Source organism: Lolium perenne, chromosome 2 (genome assembly GCF_019359855.2).
Source record: "Lolium perenne isolate Kyuss_39 chromosome 2, Kyuss_2.0, whole genome shotgun sequence".
In the NCBI taxonomy this organism is placed as follows: domain Eukaryota; kingdom Viridiplantae; phylum Streptophyta; class Magnoliopsida; order Poales; family Poaceae; genus Lolium; species Lolium perenne.
Genome location: NC_067245.2, coordinates 278,713,030 through 278,731,090, shown reverse-complemented (window position 1 = coordinate 278,731,090; position 18,061 = coordinate 278,713,030). Strand labels below are relative to the sequence as shown.

The 18,061-nt window shown below is 45.2% G+C and overlaps 4 protein-coding genes across 4 annotated transcripts; 2 read left to right on the top strand and 2 right to left on the bottom strand.

Moving 5' to 3' along the window:
• The first annotated feature begins 36 nt into the window (after nt 1-36).
• On the top strand, nt 37-2,690 carry LOC127336494 (protein MULTIPLE CHLOROPLAST DIVISION SITE 1). The gene is made up of 4 exons (XM_051363309.2): nt 37-312; nt 876-1,042; nt 1,642-2,029; nt 2,289-2,690. Exons 1-4 carry the CDS (start codon nt 100-102, stop codon nt 2,481-2,483), a joined length of 963 nt encoding a protein of 320 aa, XP_051219269.1. The 5' UTR covers nt 37-99; the 3' UTR covers nt 2,484-2,690.
• An 81-nt stretch (nt 2,691-2,771) lies between these two features.
• On the bottom strand, nt 2,772-6,381 carry LOC127336493 (uncharacterized). The gene is made up of 6 exons (XM_051363308.2): nt 6,181-6,381; nt 5,623-5,683; nt 5,359-5,494; nt 4,869-5,196; nt 3,753-3,881; nt 2,772-3,490 (listed from the first exon to the last, which is right to left on the bottom strand). The coding sequence occupies exons 1-6, from the start codon at nt 6,269-6,271 to the stop codon at nt 2,988-2,990; spliced, it is 1,248 nt and encodes a 415-aa protein (XP_051219268.1). The 5' UTR covers nt 6,272-6,381; the 3' UTR covers nt 2,772-2,987.
• Nucleotides 6,382-6,466: 85 nt separating this feature from the next.
• Nucleotides 6,467-9,464, top strand: LOC127336489 (pentatricopeptide repeat-containing protein At3g26782, mitochondrial). The gene has a single exon (XM_051363303.2). The coding sequence runs from the start codon at nt 6,524-6,526 to the stop codon at nt 9,176-9,178; it is 2,655 nt and encodes an 884-aa protein (XP_051219263.1). The 5' UTR covers nt 6,467-6,523; the 3' UTR covers nt 9,179-9,464.
• Nucleotides 9,465-9,720: 256 nt separating this feature from the next.
• LOC127336492 (calcium-dependent protein kinase 13) lies at nt 9,721-13,934 on the bottom strand. The gene is made up of 7 exons (XM_051363307.2): nt 13,359-13,934; nt 12,530-12,673; nt 12,292-12,444; nt 12,073-12,188; nt 11,418-11,585; nt 10,592-10,816; nt 9,721-10,059 (listed from the first exon to the last, which is right to left on the bottom strand). The coding sequence occupies exons 1-7, from the start codon at nt 13,903-13,905 to the stop codon at nt 9,937-9,939; spliced, it is 1,476 nt and encodes a 491-aa protein (XP_051219267.1). The 5' UTR covers nt 13,906-13,934; the 3' UTR covers nt 9,721-9,936.
• Nucleotides 13,935-18,061: the final 4,127 nt, after the last annotated feature.

The following is an 18,061-nucleotide window of genomic DNA, read 5'->3' as shown; positions in this document are numbered from 1 at the left end:
GGCCCGACACAAGTGACACTGGGCGATTTCCGCTTGCTTCCTCGGTCTCCATCCCCTACCTCCAGCCTCCCGGCCGGCCCTGTCCATGCGAGGACGGCAATGGCGCCCGCCTCCGTCGCCGTCTCCCTCTCCCTCTCCTTCCGCCTAGTCCCGCCCCGCCCCTCCCTCCTCAGGCCGAGGTGGCTCCGGCCAGTCAGGGCTTCGAGCGACACGACTGGCGCTCCGGACGGAGGCCGGAGGGTCGGGGCTCTGGAGAGGAGGGTGGGGGATTTGAAGGCGCTCGTCGCTTCAGTGCCTCCCGCTGTTGTTTCGGTAACGGCGCATTTCATTTGCTTGTTATTACGGCACATTTCGGCTGTAGGGTTGGCTCATGTGAGGTCTGAGCTGTGGCTGGTGTTAGGTTATAGCGGTCATTGTGCAGGAATTGCCACGCTTGAGGGAGCAATATAAAGTTAATAGAACTTTCTTTGCGGAAATTATCTTAGCCTAGTATAGAAGAGGTTAACTTTGCTTAGATGTGTAGCATATATTCTTAGTTTCCCACCTTGTGATTATGTATGAAATACTCAATTTGTGGACTGGAATTAGCCTAAACCCTATGCAAATTGGTCTAATTGACGGTTTCTTGAAATGCGAAGAAATAATGGAAAATATGGCATGCTTCATAATGGGAAATGTGACATGCTAAGCTGTCGCATGGCTTTTGACGTTTTAGGTATTCTATTTCTGGGTAGCTTGAGGTATTATGCATGGCTTTTCTTTCTTTACAGCATAAGTACTAAAAAGTATTGCTTCACCTACCATCGTATTTGTCATATCGTGTGTAGTTCCATCTTTGCGTAGCAAGCACTCTCTTATTTTATCTCTCCGTGCAGATCAGGAAAAACATTGGACTAAATTCTGTTGCCGGTTTCTGTTTCGGCGTTGCGTTTTTGGCTGCTGTTGGAAGACAGATCATGATAAGAACTCGGCAGCAGGATAACAGTGGTTCTGTTTCTGATCTAGTAAGGCGCGGGCATCTAAAATCAGGGCCACGTGGGATGTAGGTCTTGCCACCTTGTCTAACTTCAATTTTGATTATCTTCTGCAGTATCCACAATAGTTTTCCATATGTTACTAGGGACATATTTCTGACAACAGAATACAAACCTACTTTTATTGGAATCGTTCACCTGCATTTTAATTGATCTAAATTAAAATGACTTTGGACCATATACTTTGGAATTGGTTGTTTTTCTGAGAAATTTATTTGTGTTTTGAACCATGTTTATAGACATTGATAACTGATATAACTTGTTCATGTGAACCATCACCATTTGACCATTGATGGTTTGATGTCACCATATGATTTGGTTGCCCTTCTAACGGTCTTAATATAGGGGATGTACAATTTTCATCTGTTTTGTGTGTCTAGTAACTTTCTTTAAGCCATTGTAAATCCACACCTCGCAGTTGTTGAGTGCTAAGACAATTGGAATATTACTCGAAGCACTAATGATAATGTTCAATGTTCCATAAAACCTTTGTGATAAACAAAAACCGTATGCTTGTTTCCAAGCTTACTTTTAGCCCTTTTATTGCAATGGTCTAAGATTCTCCTTTCAAATTGTGCAATACTTTTGACCAAGGTAACTCCTGCAGTGCAAAACCACAACTATACAATGATCCTTTCAATAATCCGTTAGTCAAGATCGATGAAGATACTTCTACTGCTGAAGTGTTTGGCAAGGAGTACCGCCTAGCTCCTGTTCGACTTACAAATGAACAACAGGCAATGCATCAGAAAAGGAGATCACATACATATCAGTGGAAAAGGCCCACTGTGTATCTTAAAGAAGGGGATCCATTACCAGCAGATGTCGATCCAGAAACAGTCAGATGGATTCCAGGAAACCACCCATTTGCGGCTGGCTCAGTTGAAGTAGATGAGGAGACTGCCAAAAAGAATGTTTATCAAAAGGATGGCGTTCCATCCCGCGTTAAAGCCGAACATGAAGCTTTGCGGTTAAGGCTGGAGGCTTCAAATGATGTGAGTATTTGCTAACCAATAAGCATGATATTCTTAACTTGCCTAATGTCACAATCAAGAAAGAATAGAAAAAACAAAACTACCATCTCACTTTCAAATGTAGGCGCATGTATGTTTTTTGCGGATCTCCGTGGTCAGGATAATGGCTTGTTTTTAGAAGTTTGGAGCTCAGTCTTATAATTGAATCAACGTCAGTCTAGTTTTGTTTTACCACCAGTCTTCCAGAATAACCCTCCATGATCTCGACCATGTTTTGCAGGTAACACCATTCTCTTCTGGTCCAAGGAATGTGCAAGGTAATGAGAGATCATTAAGGTTATCACACCAGCCGTCTGGGGATCTGCAGCACTCTGAATCTGACATGGTAGATAACCAACACGGCCAATCAATCTTAGAGCCTGAGAAGCAAAGCTCTGACAACAATTCACAATCAAAAAGTTTGGAGGAACAATAAATTTGTTTATTTTGTAAACCCTCATGCATTTCCTTTCTCAGGCTTTAGCTGTAGATAGACGAATTTTGGAACAGTAAGCTTACGTAGTGACTAGCAATGTGTTGTTGTACATATTCCCTCCGTCCCAAATCAATTGACTACGGAGGGAGTAGATGTTTTCTTGGTGAGAATATCTCCATGTGCACGTGAATGTTTTCTTTGTGAACAGATCGCCAGATAAACCTTATTTTTTGCGCAACTCATAGGTAAGATAATGGTTGATAAGTTACATATACATTTGCCAGTTGATTCAATAAAAAATAGAATCATAATGATCCAAAACATATCCTATAACAGTAGAACACCTCAAAGAAGGTAAATTACTAAATATATAGAAGAAGTACAAAATTTCCTGGGTGGGAAATGGCACCATGATTCAAAAAACGCCCTGTGTTGCATGATGTCAATCTCCCTTTACAGACAATATTGTCATATGCTGAAATTCCATGAAGATAAGAAGTTGACTTAGGTAGCATGAAAGCCCTCGTCATCACTATCACCGAACATGGTTGCCATTTTCATGGCTAGTTTGGCAGCCATCTCTCTCCTTTGGAAATCAGGAACAAGCCTTAGGTTGGAGCGCATGTTGCCAATCTCTGACATTAGTCGCTCCAGATCATCTAGGCCATAATGATCATCCTCAAGTAGCTTGTTAACCTCAAGAGTGGCAGTTCGCTGGTCCTCGGAAGTACCATCCGCATGATTACTATCCTCAGTTGTGTGGACCTTAGCTACAGGATTTTCTTCAGCAGATTCTGTAGATCTGTCATTTGGAAGAGGGTTGGATAACGAAGAATCAGCACTGCCATTCACATCTTCATGCGTGCTTTCCTGCATAGCTTTAGCTTCATTTAATCCTTCCAAGCTTCTTGATGTACTGGATTCACCAACAAATTCCCATTGCTCATCAGATGCATGGGATAGGACCTCGTAATCAAATTCATAATTCAGTTCATCGTCTGTAGATTCTGTGCAAAGAAAACTGAATTATTAAGGGCAAATACAGGGTTCTACATTCTATAATGCAAAGTACCACACTTTGTGAATATTCGAGAGCAGATGTTCCGTAGAGGGCAAGATATCCTAATAACCTAAATTACTCTGGATTTTAATGCCATCGTATGGTTGTTTGTTAGAGCAAGAATGGCCCATTAGAGCATCACAAAACCGTGATGCTGATTTGATACATGGTACAAACTGCAAGTACATTATTTTCCTGATTTAACTCACCTTCTTTTTCGATCAAGGATGGAGTAGTTATTTTATTTCCAGATTTTAGAATCATTCCAGGCCACATGTGTGCAGAAAGGGCTCCAAAGAGTCGCTCTACGCCTTGGCTATCACCATCCACTGATAGGCCTGTTGGTAATTATGAATAGATGTCAGTTAAGAATCCAAGATCTAGTTAAATGAACCCAATATTCAACTTTGGATAGAATTCAGGCCCCCTTCATCAGACTCCATCAAACAATTAGAATAAGATTCCATAAAACACATAATAGAAACAACCATGGATGCCACACATGTGAATCAGCCACTCAACGGTAATAGAGTTCAAATTTGCAGGTTCCCACATAAAATAAAATGAAAATGCAATTTGACCAAGTGGCCAATACCAACATATTCATTTCCAAAAATAAGACCAATACCAACATAAAGAATAAAGATATTGACTGTTAGTTAACTGGGTAGTACATCAACCTCCAGAATACTGCTTAGCGCTTGCTCAAGAAAGCACCTTAAAATGTTCAGTAATAAATAGAAATCTACAAAGGCCCAATCTGGTCAGACTTAATCTTAGGCTTACAAAAGGCTTAAATCTTTTCAAAAATGATTCAGATAGATGCATTTTCCCAGAGGAACTTATCTTAGATGTCCTTTTGTATTAAGAAGCTCCATGACCACAGCTTTACTAAGAAGCACAGCTAATAATGCCACTAACAGAAGTTAGGCCCTCCGAGAAGGATTGGAATCGCCACAGAAAATTGTCAAAAGATAAAGTATACTCCCTCCGATCCATAATAAACCACGACGCTTATTATGGATCGGAGGGAGTATAATGAAAAGCAGGTGGATGGCATCCTAAAATGTAATCGAAAACAATATGCAAAAGTAAGTATAACAAAAAGCACACTCAAGTTGTCATAAGAAGAACTAATTGGCATGAGGATGAGCTTTATTATTATCAACTAAGTACATACTCAATTAATAACTCACGGCAGTATACTGGTATCTGGGGGCAGGCGGGGGGGGGGGGGGGGGGGGGGGGCGATGACGGTGAAATTGATGTGAACGAGATGATTGTAAAAATAATGGGGTTATGCCGGACAATTGCAGCCGACTTACATTTGTCAAAGTCAGCATTGGAAGCACAAGCTTCGATATACTCAATATTCTGCTCAATGCACCATTGCGAAGTGGAGTCTCTGATCTCTATGCGCGGTTCTTCCTCTGATAACAAGCCACAACCTTCATTTTCATTTATCCCAAAATCAAAATATTCAGGATGCGGATCAGCACTGGATTCGCCAATCCTTTGCATACGCCTCCTATATTCTACATGCGCAGCATGTCCAGGTACAAGATCTGCTTTGTTTCCTACGCACAGGAGAACTTCAAACCTCTGAATATCAATATTCTCAACCCAGTTTCGGAGGGCAAGGAAGGAAGATTCCTGCATAATTGCTAAGATGATTAGCGGTACTGCAGACTTGAGGATCATATGATTGAACACTATAGTTACAAGGTTTAAAAGGGTTAGTAAATTAGAAATTGAAAATGGAACTAGAAATGGCAGTAAGAATCGAAGAAAGTGTGGCAGGATCACTGTTCTTACATCATTCATATCGAAGACCATGATAAGAGCAGCCAATTGGTCTAGATGAGGGAGCGAGCTAACAGAAAACCCTTCCTCGAGATGCGCCGTCCAAATGGAAAGATCAGCAGAGTAATACTTGGTGTCAATTTTCCACCTGGATACCAATCGACAGGAAGCGATATTCTGTCAGGTATCGGCTTAACTGAGAACTAGGTTCTATACTGACACTGCATCACTCTTACACAACAAGTTAATTCGCCATTCAGGCGTTCAGTCACATACCCCTGGCACAGCACACCTGACGACAAGTCATGAGTGTCCGGTACCTCAGCCGCAAGCAACCCTGCGGTTCATGAAGATATGGAAATTATCAGAATACAATAGGTGCCCAACCGATCACAGAATAGTAGAACATACATAGTGTGTCAAGGCATATAAACCTAAATCTCCACAGGACAAGGAAATTGTCGAAGCCATTGATGAAACTGGAAATGGTTGTACTTACTCCGATTCATATTATTTGACGCTAATATAGATGTATCTAGACATATTTTAGTTGTAGATACATCCATTTTAGCATCAAGTAATATGGATCGGAGGGAGTACTAATTTATCATCTACAGCACCATGGGCCATTCTTCCCCATCAACTCCAAATTAACTCCTCCCTTTGAAATCCATAATCAGTTAATCACCAGCAGATCACGGAATCTCTCCTCTTTAACAGCACAATACAATAGGAAAACGGCGGATTTGCCCTAAACAACGGCTGCTACTCTACAGGCTCGATATCTCATATCCTAATCAAGACACATAACCGTGAGAGGGAGAGAGATCTCACGGGAGAGGATAGTCCGCTTGCCCACGCCGGGGGCGCCGACGAGGAGGACGCCGGGCCGCGCCTCCAGGGATCCGGCTCCGCTCTCCTCCATGCCCCTGCCTAGCACCAAACCCTGTACCCTAACGCTGCTCTTCCTCGCTGGGCGACCAGGAAGCAAGGAGAGTCAGAGCGGAGGAAGACGGAGCAGGAGGCGGTAAGCAGCAACGAAACGAATACTTTACGCTTTCCCGTCTAGGAGACACATTACAAGTTGAAACCAGAACCTTTTGGCCAGGCTTGCTCAGCTTCGGTCCCACCTGTCATCGTCTTCCTCACACTTCCACAGCGGCCCGCCTGCGTTTGAATGGTGGCGCCCCCATGGCCGCCACCGCCGTCTCCTCCTCCCGCCGCCGCCTCCCACATGGCCATCACGCAGGCGCTCGCGGACGCGCTGCGCTCGTGCGGCGGCCGCGGCGGGCTGGCCGGCGCGCGCGCGCTGCACGGCCGCCTCGTCAGCGTCGGCCTCGCGTCCGCGCTCTTCCTCCAGAACACGCTCCTCCACGCCTACCTCTCCTGCGGATCCCTCGCCGACGCCCGACGCCTCCTGCGCGACGAGATCGCGGAGCCCAACGTCATCACCCACAACATAATGATGAATGGGTACGCGAAGCTGGGCAGCCTGGGCGACGCGGCGGAGCTGTTCGGTAGAATGCCCAGGAGGGATGTCGCCTCCTGGAACACTCTCATGTCGGCCTACTTCCAGAGCGGCCAGTTCTCGAGCGCTCTGGATACGTTCGTGTCCATGCGCCAGTGCGGGGACTCCTTGCCTAACGCGTTCACTTTCGGCTGCGTCATGAAGTCCTGCGGCGCTCTTGGGTGGCATGGAGTGGCACGGCAGCTGCTTGGGCTGTTTACCCAGTTTGATTTCCAGGATGACCCTGAGGTTGCGACTGCCCTCGTTGACATGTTTGTGAGGTGTGGGGATGTGGATTTCGCTTCGAAGCTGTTCAGCCGAATCAAAAACCCTACTATTTTCTGCCGGAACAGTATGCTGGCAGGGTATGCCAAGGCATACGGTGTTGATCATGCTCTTGAGCTTTTTGAAAGCATGCCTGAACGGGATGTTGTTTCGTGGAACATGATGGTGTCCGCATTGTCTCAGAGTGGGCGAGCCAGAGAAGCGCTCCGTATGGCTGTGGAGATGCACGGTAAAGGTGTGCGTCTTGATTCGACAACGTACACTAGTTCTCTGACTGCATGTGCGAAATTGTCTTCACTCGGATGGGGTAAGCAGCTCCATGCCCAGGTGATTCGGAGCCTACCACGCATTGACCCATATGTTGCCAGTGCTATGGTTGAACTGTATGCAAAATGTGGCTGTTTTAACGAAGCAAAGAGGGTGTTCAGTTCGTTACCCGACAGGAACAATGTGGCGTGGACAGTTCTTATTGGGGGATTCTTGCAGTATGGCTGTTTCAGTGAATCTGTGGAGTTGTTCAATCAGATGAGAGCTGAGCTGATGAAAGTTGATCAGTTTGCACTGGCAACTATAATAAGTGGCTGCTCTAACAGGATGGATATGTGCCTTGGGAGGCAGCTGCATGCTCTTTGCCTGAAAAGTGCGCACACTCAAGCTGTTGTAATCTCCAATTCCCTTATCTCCATGTACGCAAAGTGTGGCAATCTCCAGAATGCTGAATCTGTATTCAGTTTCATGGCCGAAAGGGACATTGTATCATGGACTGGCATGCTTACTGCATATTCTCAAGCGGGGAATATAGAGAAGGCTCGCCAGTTCTTTGATGGCATGTCCACAAGGAATGTCATTACATGGAATGCAATGTTGGGGGCATATATACAACATGGAGCTGAGGAAGATGGTCTCAAGATGTATAGTGCTATGCTAACCGAGAAGGATGTCAAACCTGACTGGGTTACTTATGTTACCTTGTTCAGAGGGTGTGCAGATATAGGTGCAAATAAACTTGGAGATCAGATTGTTGGCCATACTGTAAAGGTTGGACTCATCTTAGACACCTCGGTCGTGAATGCGGTTATCACAATGTACTCCAAATGCGGAAGGATATCAGATGCTCGAAAAATATTTGAGTTCCTAACTAGGAAGGATTTGGTTTCTTGGAATGCTATGATCACCGGTTATTCGCAGCATGGCATGGGGAAGCAAGCTATAGAGATCTTTGATGATATGCTGAAGAAAGGGGCAAAACCTGACTACATAAGCTACGTTGCAGTTCTGTCAAGCTGTAGCCACTCTGGACTCGTGCCGGAGGGGAAATTTTATTTCGATATGCTGAAGAGAGACCAGAACGTATCTCCAGGGTTGGAGCATTTCTCGTGCATGGTGGACCTTCTTGCCCGTGCAGGGCTTTTGGTCGAAGCCAAGAATCTCATCGACGAGATGCCCATGAAACCAACCGCTGAAGTGTGGGGGGCTCTTCTTAGTGCCTGCAAGACGCATGGCAACAACGACCTCGCAGAATTGGCAGCTAAGAACTTGTTTGACCTGAACTCGCCTGATTCTGGAGGCTACATGCTTCTGGCAAAGATCTATGCTGACGCTGGGAAATCAGATGATTCCGCACAAGTCAGGAAACTAATGCGGGATAAAGGGATAAAGAAAAATCCTGGCTATAGCTGGATGGAAGTTAATAACAAAGTTCACGTCTTTAAAGCAGAAGATGTGAGCCACCCTCAAGTGATCGCGATTCGGGAGAAGCTGGAAGAGCTGATGGAGAAGATCGCACGCCTTGGTTATGTGAGGACCGAGTCCCTGCGGTCTGAGATTCATCACAGCGAGAAGCTGGCTGTGGCTTTTGGGATCATGAACTTGCCTGCTTGGATGCCTATCCACATCATGAAGAACCTGCGCATTTGCAGTGACTGCCACACGGTGATCAAGTTGATATCAACAGTGACTGGCCGGGAGTTTGTGATTCGAGATGCTGTCCGATTTCACCACTTCAAAGGTGGTTCCTGCTCTTGTGGGGACTACTGGTGAGACGGCAGGAATCCCCTGTAATTCTTTTTCTCTGCCCATCAGATTCATTCAGACCGAAGAGGAATAAAAATGTCTACTAGTTTGCTTGGTCTGCGTTTTTTTTTCTCTCTACTATCTCCCATTCTCCCTGACCCGGAGGTTCACTGCACTTCGTTTCCTGGAACCTTGAAAGTTCTGAGTTAAAACTCATGTGAAAGCAGTTTTTTTCTCTCTGTAGCCCATCAGAATTATTGAGACCAAAGAGGAATAGTATGTTTACTAGTTTGCTTGCTCTGCTTTTTATTTCTCTCTGCTGTGTCCCTGAGGTTCACCAAACTTCGTTTCCTGGAACCTTGAAAGCGCTTAGTTAAAAGGTAAAACCCATTTGAAAGCTAACCAAGTGTAAAGAATGCAGCAGGGATACCAGAGAATATCACAGCAAATGCAATAGAGAAAAAAGGGAGTAATATCACGTCCAGGACGGATCATGAAATGGACACATTGCATTGGGATAAGGCATTTCAAGAGGTAATGATTGCACGTAGATGTATAGTGCGAGGTAATTTACTGAACAATTGCAGGGATTAAGCAGCAGCAACGTGTGAGATCATATCAACCCAGCTTAGTATGCATTTCATCCAATCAATTGACGAGCTAAATCAGAATCCCCAGAAACACACATCCACACAGACACTGATAACATTCAAAAATTGCAGGAAGGTTTCGTAGAGCCGGAAGGCAGGAAGAAGCTAAAGCCACAAGCTGTACATCGTGGAAGTCTAGATTGCACCAGGTGCGTCCCTCATGCTGATATTCAGGCTGTTTCTCATTGTTCTTCGCCCCACCCCCATATTGCCTTTGGTCATCATGGCAACAAATTCTCCATAGTCTATGCGGCCATCCTGATAAAAGAGGGCGAAATCAGGACAAGCAAGTCATGCAACTAACTTATTTTTGTTACTAACAGAACCATAAGCATTCATCAATGAGTGAAGCAAATGAGCTAGTATGTTAGTTAATAAAGACAGCCTCTCTGGGCCAAATTTTCTTTTGGAGCAGCAGTTTATGGCATGTCCATTGTAATTTCCAAAAATGAATTCCTAACTTTGCTTAAATAAGTGTGTAACTTCAAGGAAAATTCATTAGGCAAGTGTTTCGGACAATATATCTCGCAGTCCCAAAAAGTATTTTATCATAATTATAAGTCTTGAGAGGTTAAACCTATGTGGTAATGTGATTGAGATAGTATGTTCCTTTTCCAAATACTGGAAACCTTAATACAACTGATTTTGTTGTCTTGGAAGCTTACTTGCATCCCACCAGCATTGATTGTACATATCCCAGCTATGGAGACAGTAATGGACAACAGGTAACCAAGATACGTACAATATTTAGAGTTCAAATATGTAGAATTAAGTTTAACATGAGACTTACATTGTCCTGGTCGGCTTCTTTAATGATGTCATCAAGAAATGCATCTGGCATGTTATGCTCCAGGCAAGCTTGCTGCAGTTCATCCACTGTAATGTAGCCACTTCCATCTTTGTCAAAATATGAAAAGGCTGCCTCTAGATGTTCCTCGCGCTCCAGTTTATTCAGATGCAATGTTGCAGCAATGAACTCTATACAGTCAATCGTTCCGCTGTTGTCCACATCCGCCTAATGAATCAATAATAGAAAAGGAACATGTAAGCTTCTTTGTTTACCATGTTATAAAATGTTCTCAAAGCCTCTAGCTGTCCAGCATAAAACCAAGTTGAATTTATCCCACAATAAAGTAAATTTCTGTAGACTTAGTACACCAATCACTCAAAAAAATTACTTTTACAGATACGGATTTGCTGGTGCATAAGCACAGATCCATGAAAGTATGAGACGTCAACAGATAGGTGCTTTAGCTAGCTACTCTCAATAATGCAGTTCTGCGTATAAGAAATGTACAGTTCTGTACTTCTATTGCATGCTTCCTAATCATGTGTGCCTTGCAAACCAGAAATGTACAATTCTGTGCTTCTTTAAAGTACACCACCAGCAAAAATTGCAGCAGGAACATGAACGGAATTCATTTTAAGAGACCTAGTTTCAATTGTTCCATCAAATCTTGTAGTCTATGAGATGGAGAGAGGCAGCCCAAGTTTCTGAGAGATTTAAGGTTTTGTAAGACTGAACCAACAGGCATTTTCTTCAGAGAGATTAAAGCCTAGGGCGACTCGATGTAAGATACAGAAATCCAACCCAGTATTATGTTCAACTAACTCACCGCTTCCATAAGATCACGTATCTCGGTATCCTTCATTGCGGAGCCGTATTTTTGCAAGCCTTCTTTGAGCTCGTCATACGTAATTGCACCACTGTTATCAGGGTCCATAGTCTGGAACATTTCCTTCAACCCTGCAGTTTCCTCCTCTGACAGGCTCTCAGCTATTACCTGGAAGAATTAGCACCAGATGTCAATTAATGCATAACTCCACAAGGAATGCTTCAAACAAAGACATATTTCAGAACTCTATACAGTTTTTTTTGCGGGCTCTATACGGTTCATTTTGATATCTCATACAAGGGAAGAATGAAAGCATAAGCTCAAGCATATTACTCCTATTAAAACTAGATAATGAGAATCCGGTCAGATAAGCACTTTAATGAATATGTCAAATCTCAATAAAAATCATTGGATAGCCCAAACAGAACCAATAAAACAATGAGTACTATTTTGCGTAGAATGAATAAAGATTATCGAGAAGATCAGACAGCATGTGTAAAATAAACAGAACCAACTGGAAGTGAAAGCATGTGTAAATCAACTCTGACAGCAGGCAAGCGGCTCTTTAAGAGCAAAATGTTAAAAAAATAGCCTCTCGTGAGATCATGGATCCAAAACTGGCAATTAAGAACTTAGCCTAAAGAGTGAAACTCACCCGCAAGGCCATCTTCTTCAGCTTATTCACTGCAGAGAATTGCTTAATGCGAGATAGGACAGCTGTGTCAAGAGGGTGGTCAGGAGCAACTCCATGATCACGAATCCATGGATGGCCTGAATGGAAGCTCAAGTGTTATTTTTTGCCCGATTTTTGCGAATATGTCAAGTGAATTGAATGCATTGAAACCAGGAATATACAGTAGTGAAAGAAACTAACATAGAGCTTCATGTGCTGACAAGCGTTCCGCAGGGCAAGGATTGAGCATTCTTGTTATCAGATCTTTTGCGCTATCAGAAATCACAGGCCATGGCTCGGAGTCAAAATCGATGACACCTTTCAATACAGCATCAAATATTCCTTGCTCTGTCTCTGCATTACATACATTTAAAAGATCAGCCTGCATTCGTTAGAAGACAGGCTCCCAAGGTAACTGAAGGCTAAGCAAAACAATTACCTGCCCAAAATGGGGGTACACCACTCAGTAGAATGTAGAGAATTACACCAGCGGTCCATACATCAGCTTCTGGTCCATATTTCTTGCACAGCACTTCTGGGGCAACATAATATGGGCTTCCGACAACATCGGTGAAAAATTGACCTGAAAGGAATAGAATAAAAAGAATGAGAAATGGGGCATGAGTGCAGAGAGCATCACAAATGTCTGCGGTAACCATATGAAACGAAAAAAGGCCGATGTAGACTCTAAAATAGACTGCCATGGAACATTCTTTCCCAAAATACAGCAATAGCAGATGACTGATACTTGGTACTAGAGAATATGAACCAGCTTCCGTCAGTTTCAGACTCACAGGTGACTTAACACTGCATGCATTAGAGGAAGTCTAATGTGAAATTACACTAGGGCAAGGTTGTCTAGTGAGTAGTGACCATCCATATGCTATTCAATCGTACGCCCACGAATAAAACAGGACTAACGCAAACACAAGCACAATTAGGCAAGCATTAGTTTCACCCCTGCCAATTAGGGGAATGTGTCATCACGTAGGAGTTGCTACTGAGTGTTTACCATTCCTGGCATAGTTGAGTCCCATGATTCCAGAAAAGGTTCTGTTCAAGCACCAAGTACTATGCAATCCCACGAGAGCGGATAAAAACAGAACTACAAGAACAAAACAGAACCGATGCAAGCACAATTATGCTGGAATTAGTTAGTACTACTAGTTTCGGTGGAGTAGCAATTAGTGAAGGTCTATTAATTAAACACCCGAGTCGCAATCGTTGACCAAGCATGATTAATGTAAGCGGCAGCAGCAGCAGCTCACCGGGCTTGAAGAAGACGGAGAGCCCGAAATCGATGGCCTTAAGCGAGAGGTCGTCGTCCTTGTTGGCGAGGAGGAAGTTCTCGGGCTTGAGGTCGCGGTGCATGACCCCGAGCGAGTGGCAGGCCTCGACGACCCCGACGATGATCCGGGTGAGCTCGGCGGCCTTGCGCTCCCTGTAGTGTCCGAGCTGTATGATGCGGTCGAAGAGCTCGCCGCCCGCGCAGAGCTCCATGACGATGTGCACGTAGAGATGGTCCTCGTAGGCGCCCTTGATTGCGACGACGTTCTTGTGGCCGGAGAGGTGGTGCATGATGTCGATCTCGCGGCGCACGTCGTCGATATCCTCCCGGGTGATGAGCTTGCGCTTGGAGATGGACTTGCAGGCGTAGTCGGCGCCCGTGGCGAGGTCGGTGCAGAGGTAGGTGGTGCCGAACTGGCCCTGCCCGAGCTTGCGGCCCAGCGCGTACAGGTCGCGCAGGTTGGGCGTGGGGTGGCCGAGCACCGAGACAGTAGCAGGAATCCGCTGTAATTCTTTTTCTCTGCCCATCAGATTCACTTGAGACGACCGAAGAGGAATGAAAATGTCTACTAGCTAGTTTGCTGCTTGGTCTGCGTTTTTTTCTCTCTCTCTAAGAGATCTAAGCTTCCTAGGGTTGGGAACCTCTGTGGGCGCTTTGCATGTTGTTGTCGCGGGCCCTACATTGCTTCTATCGTTTCGTTTGTCTCAGCTTTCTGCTTGGACTTTGTTTGCATGAGAAAAGGCGCGGCGGTTTGGTTGCCTGCATCGATTTCCTGCATGCCTGCGTCAGCAAGATCATTTGCGCATCGCGAACGGGTCATTGGCCATGAAAGCCGGGTCATTTGGTAGCTTGTGCGGCCTTTTGCGCGGCGGAGAAGGAATCCAGCCCCCATCGTTTGGTTGCCCATTTTCAGCCCAACTTGCACGCAGAAAAACAGGAATCTTTGGTTGCTCAAATCACAGTTTCATATCCTTACCACAATTCAAATAGGATGAGATTACCATACCATAGCATCTTACATATGATCAGAGATCACTCAGAAGAATAAGATCCTCACGATCACCACGATGAGGAAGACGATGATGTAATCTTTGACCCGGCTAGGACGTACATCCGACGATGCTCCTTGTAGAGCAGCTACTTCCTCCGGTGGCAGTTGTGCTAATGGCACTGCCTCATCGATGGTCTGATCTTCCAGGAGCTCCTCTTCCAGGAAGGTGAGATACTCTTGTTGTGACTCCTCCAATGTTTCATACCCTTGGTAGCTGTTGTTGGAGTAGCCATTGACCTGATCTTGACCTGACTTGACAGACTCTCCATGAGCTGTAGATTACCCGAACCCGTCCGCAGAACACCACATACCACTAGCATGGCATAAGAAGAAGAAGTTATCAATCACAACCATGAAGCAATTCAGAAAAGAGCAATAGAACAATACAAGTGTTGACAGCAAATGATAAACTAACAGGGGCATGCATGATCATTCCAAAAATGGATCACAAGTTCATCCTACACTACTGTGGTGTCATCCTACCACCACAACAAAAGTGGGTGTCATCCTAACACCGCCAGTTCACCATCAGCTGAGGGGTTAGTATATACCACCTCATCATACTTACAAAAGGGGGCCATCAAATGTTTTTCATCCTAGCTACTGCCAGAATTTACATCATCATCATCATCATCATCATCATCATCATCATCATCATCACCATCTCCATGCATGCATCCCTGAACCACCCCCTCAAGGGCACTGACATAGGTATGCCGAATAGGCATGCCGAATAAAGTACCCGGGTTATCTGGAGAGGACGTGAAGCCCACGAACTCGAAGATTTGGAGGCCCAGAAGCCCATAGAACTTCGGACAAGGAAGATAGAGTTGTATTAGGAATAATGTAGCAATATAGAAAAGGCCCAATACGCCTCTCGTAGTTTGTAACTTATACGACACGAAAAGCCTCGGCTCCACCTCCTATATAAAGGGGAGCCGAGGGAAAAGAAAATGATCGAATCTATTGTCAACAGAACCACCGTAACCTTAGTCGAGCACCTTTGTCGGCTGAAACCTTCGAGATCTACTTGCCCTCTACTTCTTACGAAACCCTAAGTCTACAATCTATAGGCATTGACAGGTTAATCTCTTGTCAATTAGTGTCGTCTGTGGGAATTGGAGGTCGCAAGGTCCCGATTTCGATGGCATCGTCAACATCATCATCTACTGCAAGCAACGCGATGGACGGAGGTAAACGAGTCCAACCTGATCTCACCGATTTTGTTCCTCACCCTCCCGGCCGTTTGCATGCATATGATGATCTGGAGGAGTCGACGGAGATGGCGTTCGGGAGCTTCTGCTTCCTCATCGGGAAAGAAGGATCGCATCGTCTCGCGGCACCGATTTTTTGGGGACCGTTAGCGGTCGATTCCGATTTCTCGGGATCATCAGCATCATCTATCGAGTCAGGCGACGAGGAAGTTTCGCCACCATGCTTCACCAAGCCCGCCACCGACGGGGTACTCGCCGATCTGTTCGGCAACACGACTTTCGGGTCGTTCACAGATTCCGATCTGGACAGCGACTCGGAAAGCTTTGACAACATCGGCTTCACCAACTTTGACTTCATCAACAACTCTACTGCTAGTAGGGAGGTCTTCGCCGATCTATACGACGGTGTCACCGACCCTGAAGCTGATGAGAACACAACTGCAACATATCACCAAATCTACGTAATCGGGGGAACAAGCCGTTAAGTGAGGCGTCCTTCACCAGAGCCTTCCACTTCTTAGAATTCAAACCCTTGGGAGCAGCAGCCTTCACCCAGTCGACTTTTTGGCCGCTGGCTGCCACAAGAGTGATGGTCCTGTAGGGATTCGTAGCATAGAAAACAAAAAAATTCCTACCGCGAGAACGCAATCCAAGCCAAGATGCAATCTAGAAGACGGGAGCAACGAGGAGATCATCGAGACTCACCCTTGAAGATTTCCAAAGCCTACAAGATGAGGCTCTTGTTGCTACGGTAGACGACCACTTGCCGCTTGCAAAAGCACGTAGAAGATCTTGATCACGGTGCCACGATCGGGCAGCACCTCCGTACTCGGTCACACGTTCGGTGTTGATGAAGACGACGTCCTTCTCCCCATTCCAGCGAGCAGCGGAAGTAGTAGCTCCTCCTTGACTCCGGTAGCACAACGGCGTGGTGGCGGTGGCGATGGAGAACTCCGGCGGAGCTTCGCTAAGTGTGCGGGAGAGGTGGAGGAGAGAGGGGACGGCTAGGGTTTGGGAGAGGGGGTGGCCGGCCTCAAGGGGTGCGGACAGCTTGGTGGCTTGTGGTGGCCGGCCCCCTCCCCTATGCCCCTCATTATATAGGTGGAACCCCAAGTGTTGGACTACAAGTCTTCGAATAAGACCCGAACCCAAAACCTTCCATGTAGTAGGGAAACCTACCCAAGGTGGGACTCCCACCCAAGTGGGATTCCCACCCTTCCATGAAGGGGGGTGGCCGGCCCCCTTGGTGGAGTCCACCTTGGACTCCCCCCTCTAGGGTTGGCCGGCCATGGGGAGGTGGAGTCCCTCCGGGACTCCTCCTTCCTTAGTGATTTCTTCCGGACTTTTCTAGAACCTTCTAGAACTTTCCATAAATGCACCGGATCATTTCCAAACTTGGAATATGACTTCCTATATATGAATCTTATTCTCCGGACCATTCCGGAACTCCTCGTGATGTCCGGGATCCCATCCGAGACTTCGAACAATACTTCGAACTCCATTCCATATTCAAGTTCTACTATTATAACATCAAACCTTAAGTGTGTCACCCTACGGTTCGCGAACTATGTAGACATGGTTGAGATCTCTCTCCGACCAATAACCAATAGCGGGATATGGAGATCCATAATGGCTCCCACATATTCAACGATGACTTAGTGATCGAATGAACCATTCACATACGATACCAATTCCCTTTGTCACGCGATATTTTACTTGTCCGAGGTTTGATCATCGGTATCTCTCTATACCTTGTTCAACCTCGTCTCCTGACAAGTACTCTTTACTCGTACCGTGGTATGTGGTCTCTTATGAACTTATTCATATGCTTGCAAGACATTAGACGACATTCCACCGAGAGGGCCCAGAGTATATCTATCCGTCATCGGGATGGACAAATCCCACTGTTGATCCATATGCCTCAACTCATACTTTCCGGATACTTAATCCCACCTTTATAACCACCCATTTACGCAGTGGCGTTTGATGTAATCAAAGTACCTTTCCAGCATAAGTGATTTACATGATCTCATGGTCATAAGGACTAGGTAACTTCGTATCGAAAGCTTATAGCAAATAACTTAATGACGTGATCTTATGCTACGCTTAATTGGGTGTGTCCATTACATCATTCATATAATGATATAACCTTGTTATTAATAACATCCAATGTTCATGATTATGAAACTAATCATCTATTAATCAACAAGCTACTTAAGAGGCTTACTAGGGACTCATTGTTGTTTACATAACACACATGTATCAATGTTTCGGTTAATACAATTATAGCATGATATATAAACATTTATCATAAACATAAAGATATATAATAACTACTTTTATTATTGCCTCTTGGGCATATCTCCAACAGTCTCCCACTTGCACTAGAGTCAATAATCTAGATTACATTGTAAGGTA

What these genes read in the sequence shown, in the direction of transcription:
- LOC127336494 (XM_051363309.2), top strand. Translation starts at nt 100, where the DNA reads ATGGCGCCCGCCTCCGTCGCCGTCTCCCTCTCCCTCTCCTTCCGCCTA. An exon ending in AAATCAGGGCCACGTGGGAT is followed by an intron (nt 1,043 to 1,641) that starts GTAGGTCTTGCC and finishes TAACTCCTGCAG; the next exon opens with TGCAAAACCACAACTATACA. An exon ending in GGCTGGAGGCTTCAAATGAT is followed by an intron (nt 2,030 to 2,288) that starts GTGAGTATTTGC and finishes CATGTTTTGCAG; the next exon opens with GTAACACCATTCTCTTCTGG.
- LOC127336493 (XM_051363308.2), bottom strand. Translation starts at nt 6,271, where the DNA reads ATGGAGGAGAGCGGAGCCGGATCCCTGGAGGCGCGGCCCGGCGTCCTC. An exon ending in CAAGCGGACTATCCTCTCCC is followed by an intron (nt 5,684 to 6,180) that starts GTGAGATCTCTC and finishes CATGAACCGCAG; the next exon opens with GGTTGCTTGCGGCTGAGGTA. An exon ending in CAATGCTGACTTTGACAAAT is followed by an intron (nt 3,882 to 4,868) that starts GTAAGTCGGCTG and finishes AATTACCAACAG; the next exon opens with GCCTATCAGTGGATGGTGAT.
- LOC127336489 (XM_051363303.2), top strand. Translation starts at nt 6,524, where the DNA reads ATGGTGGCGCCCCCATGGCCGCCACCGCCGTCTCCTCCTCCCGCCGCC.
- LOC127336492 (XM_051363307.2), bottom strand. Translation starts at nt 13,905, where the DNA reads ATGGGCAGAGAAAAAGAATTACAGCGGATTCCTGCTACTGTCTCGGTG. An exon ending in TGAAGAAGATGGCCTTGCGG is followed by an intron (nt 11,586 to 12,072) that starts GTGAGTTTCACT and finishes TAATTCTTCCAG; the next exon opens with GTAATAGCTGAGAGCCTGTC. An exon ending in AAGAAGCCGACCAGGACAAT is followed by an intron (nt 10,060 to 10,591) that starts GTAAGTCTCATG and finishes CTCTTTTATCAG; the next exon opens with GATGGCCGCATAGACTATGG.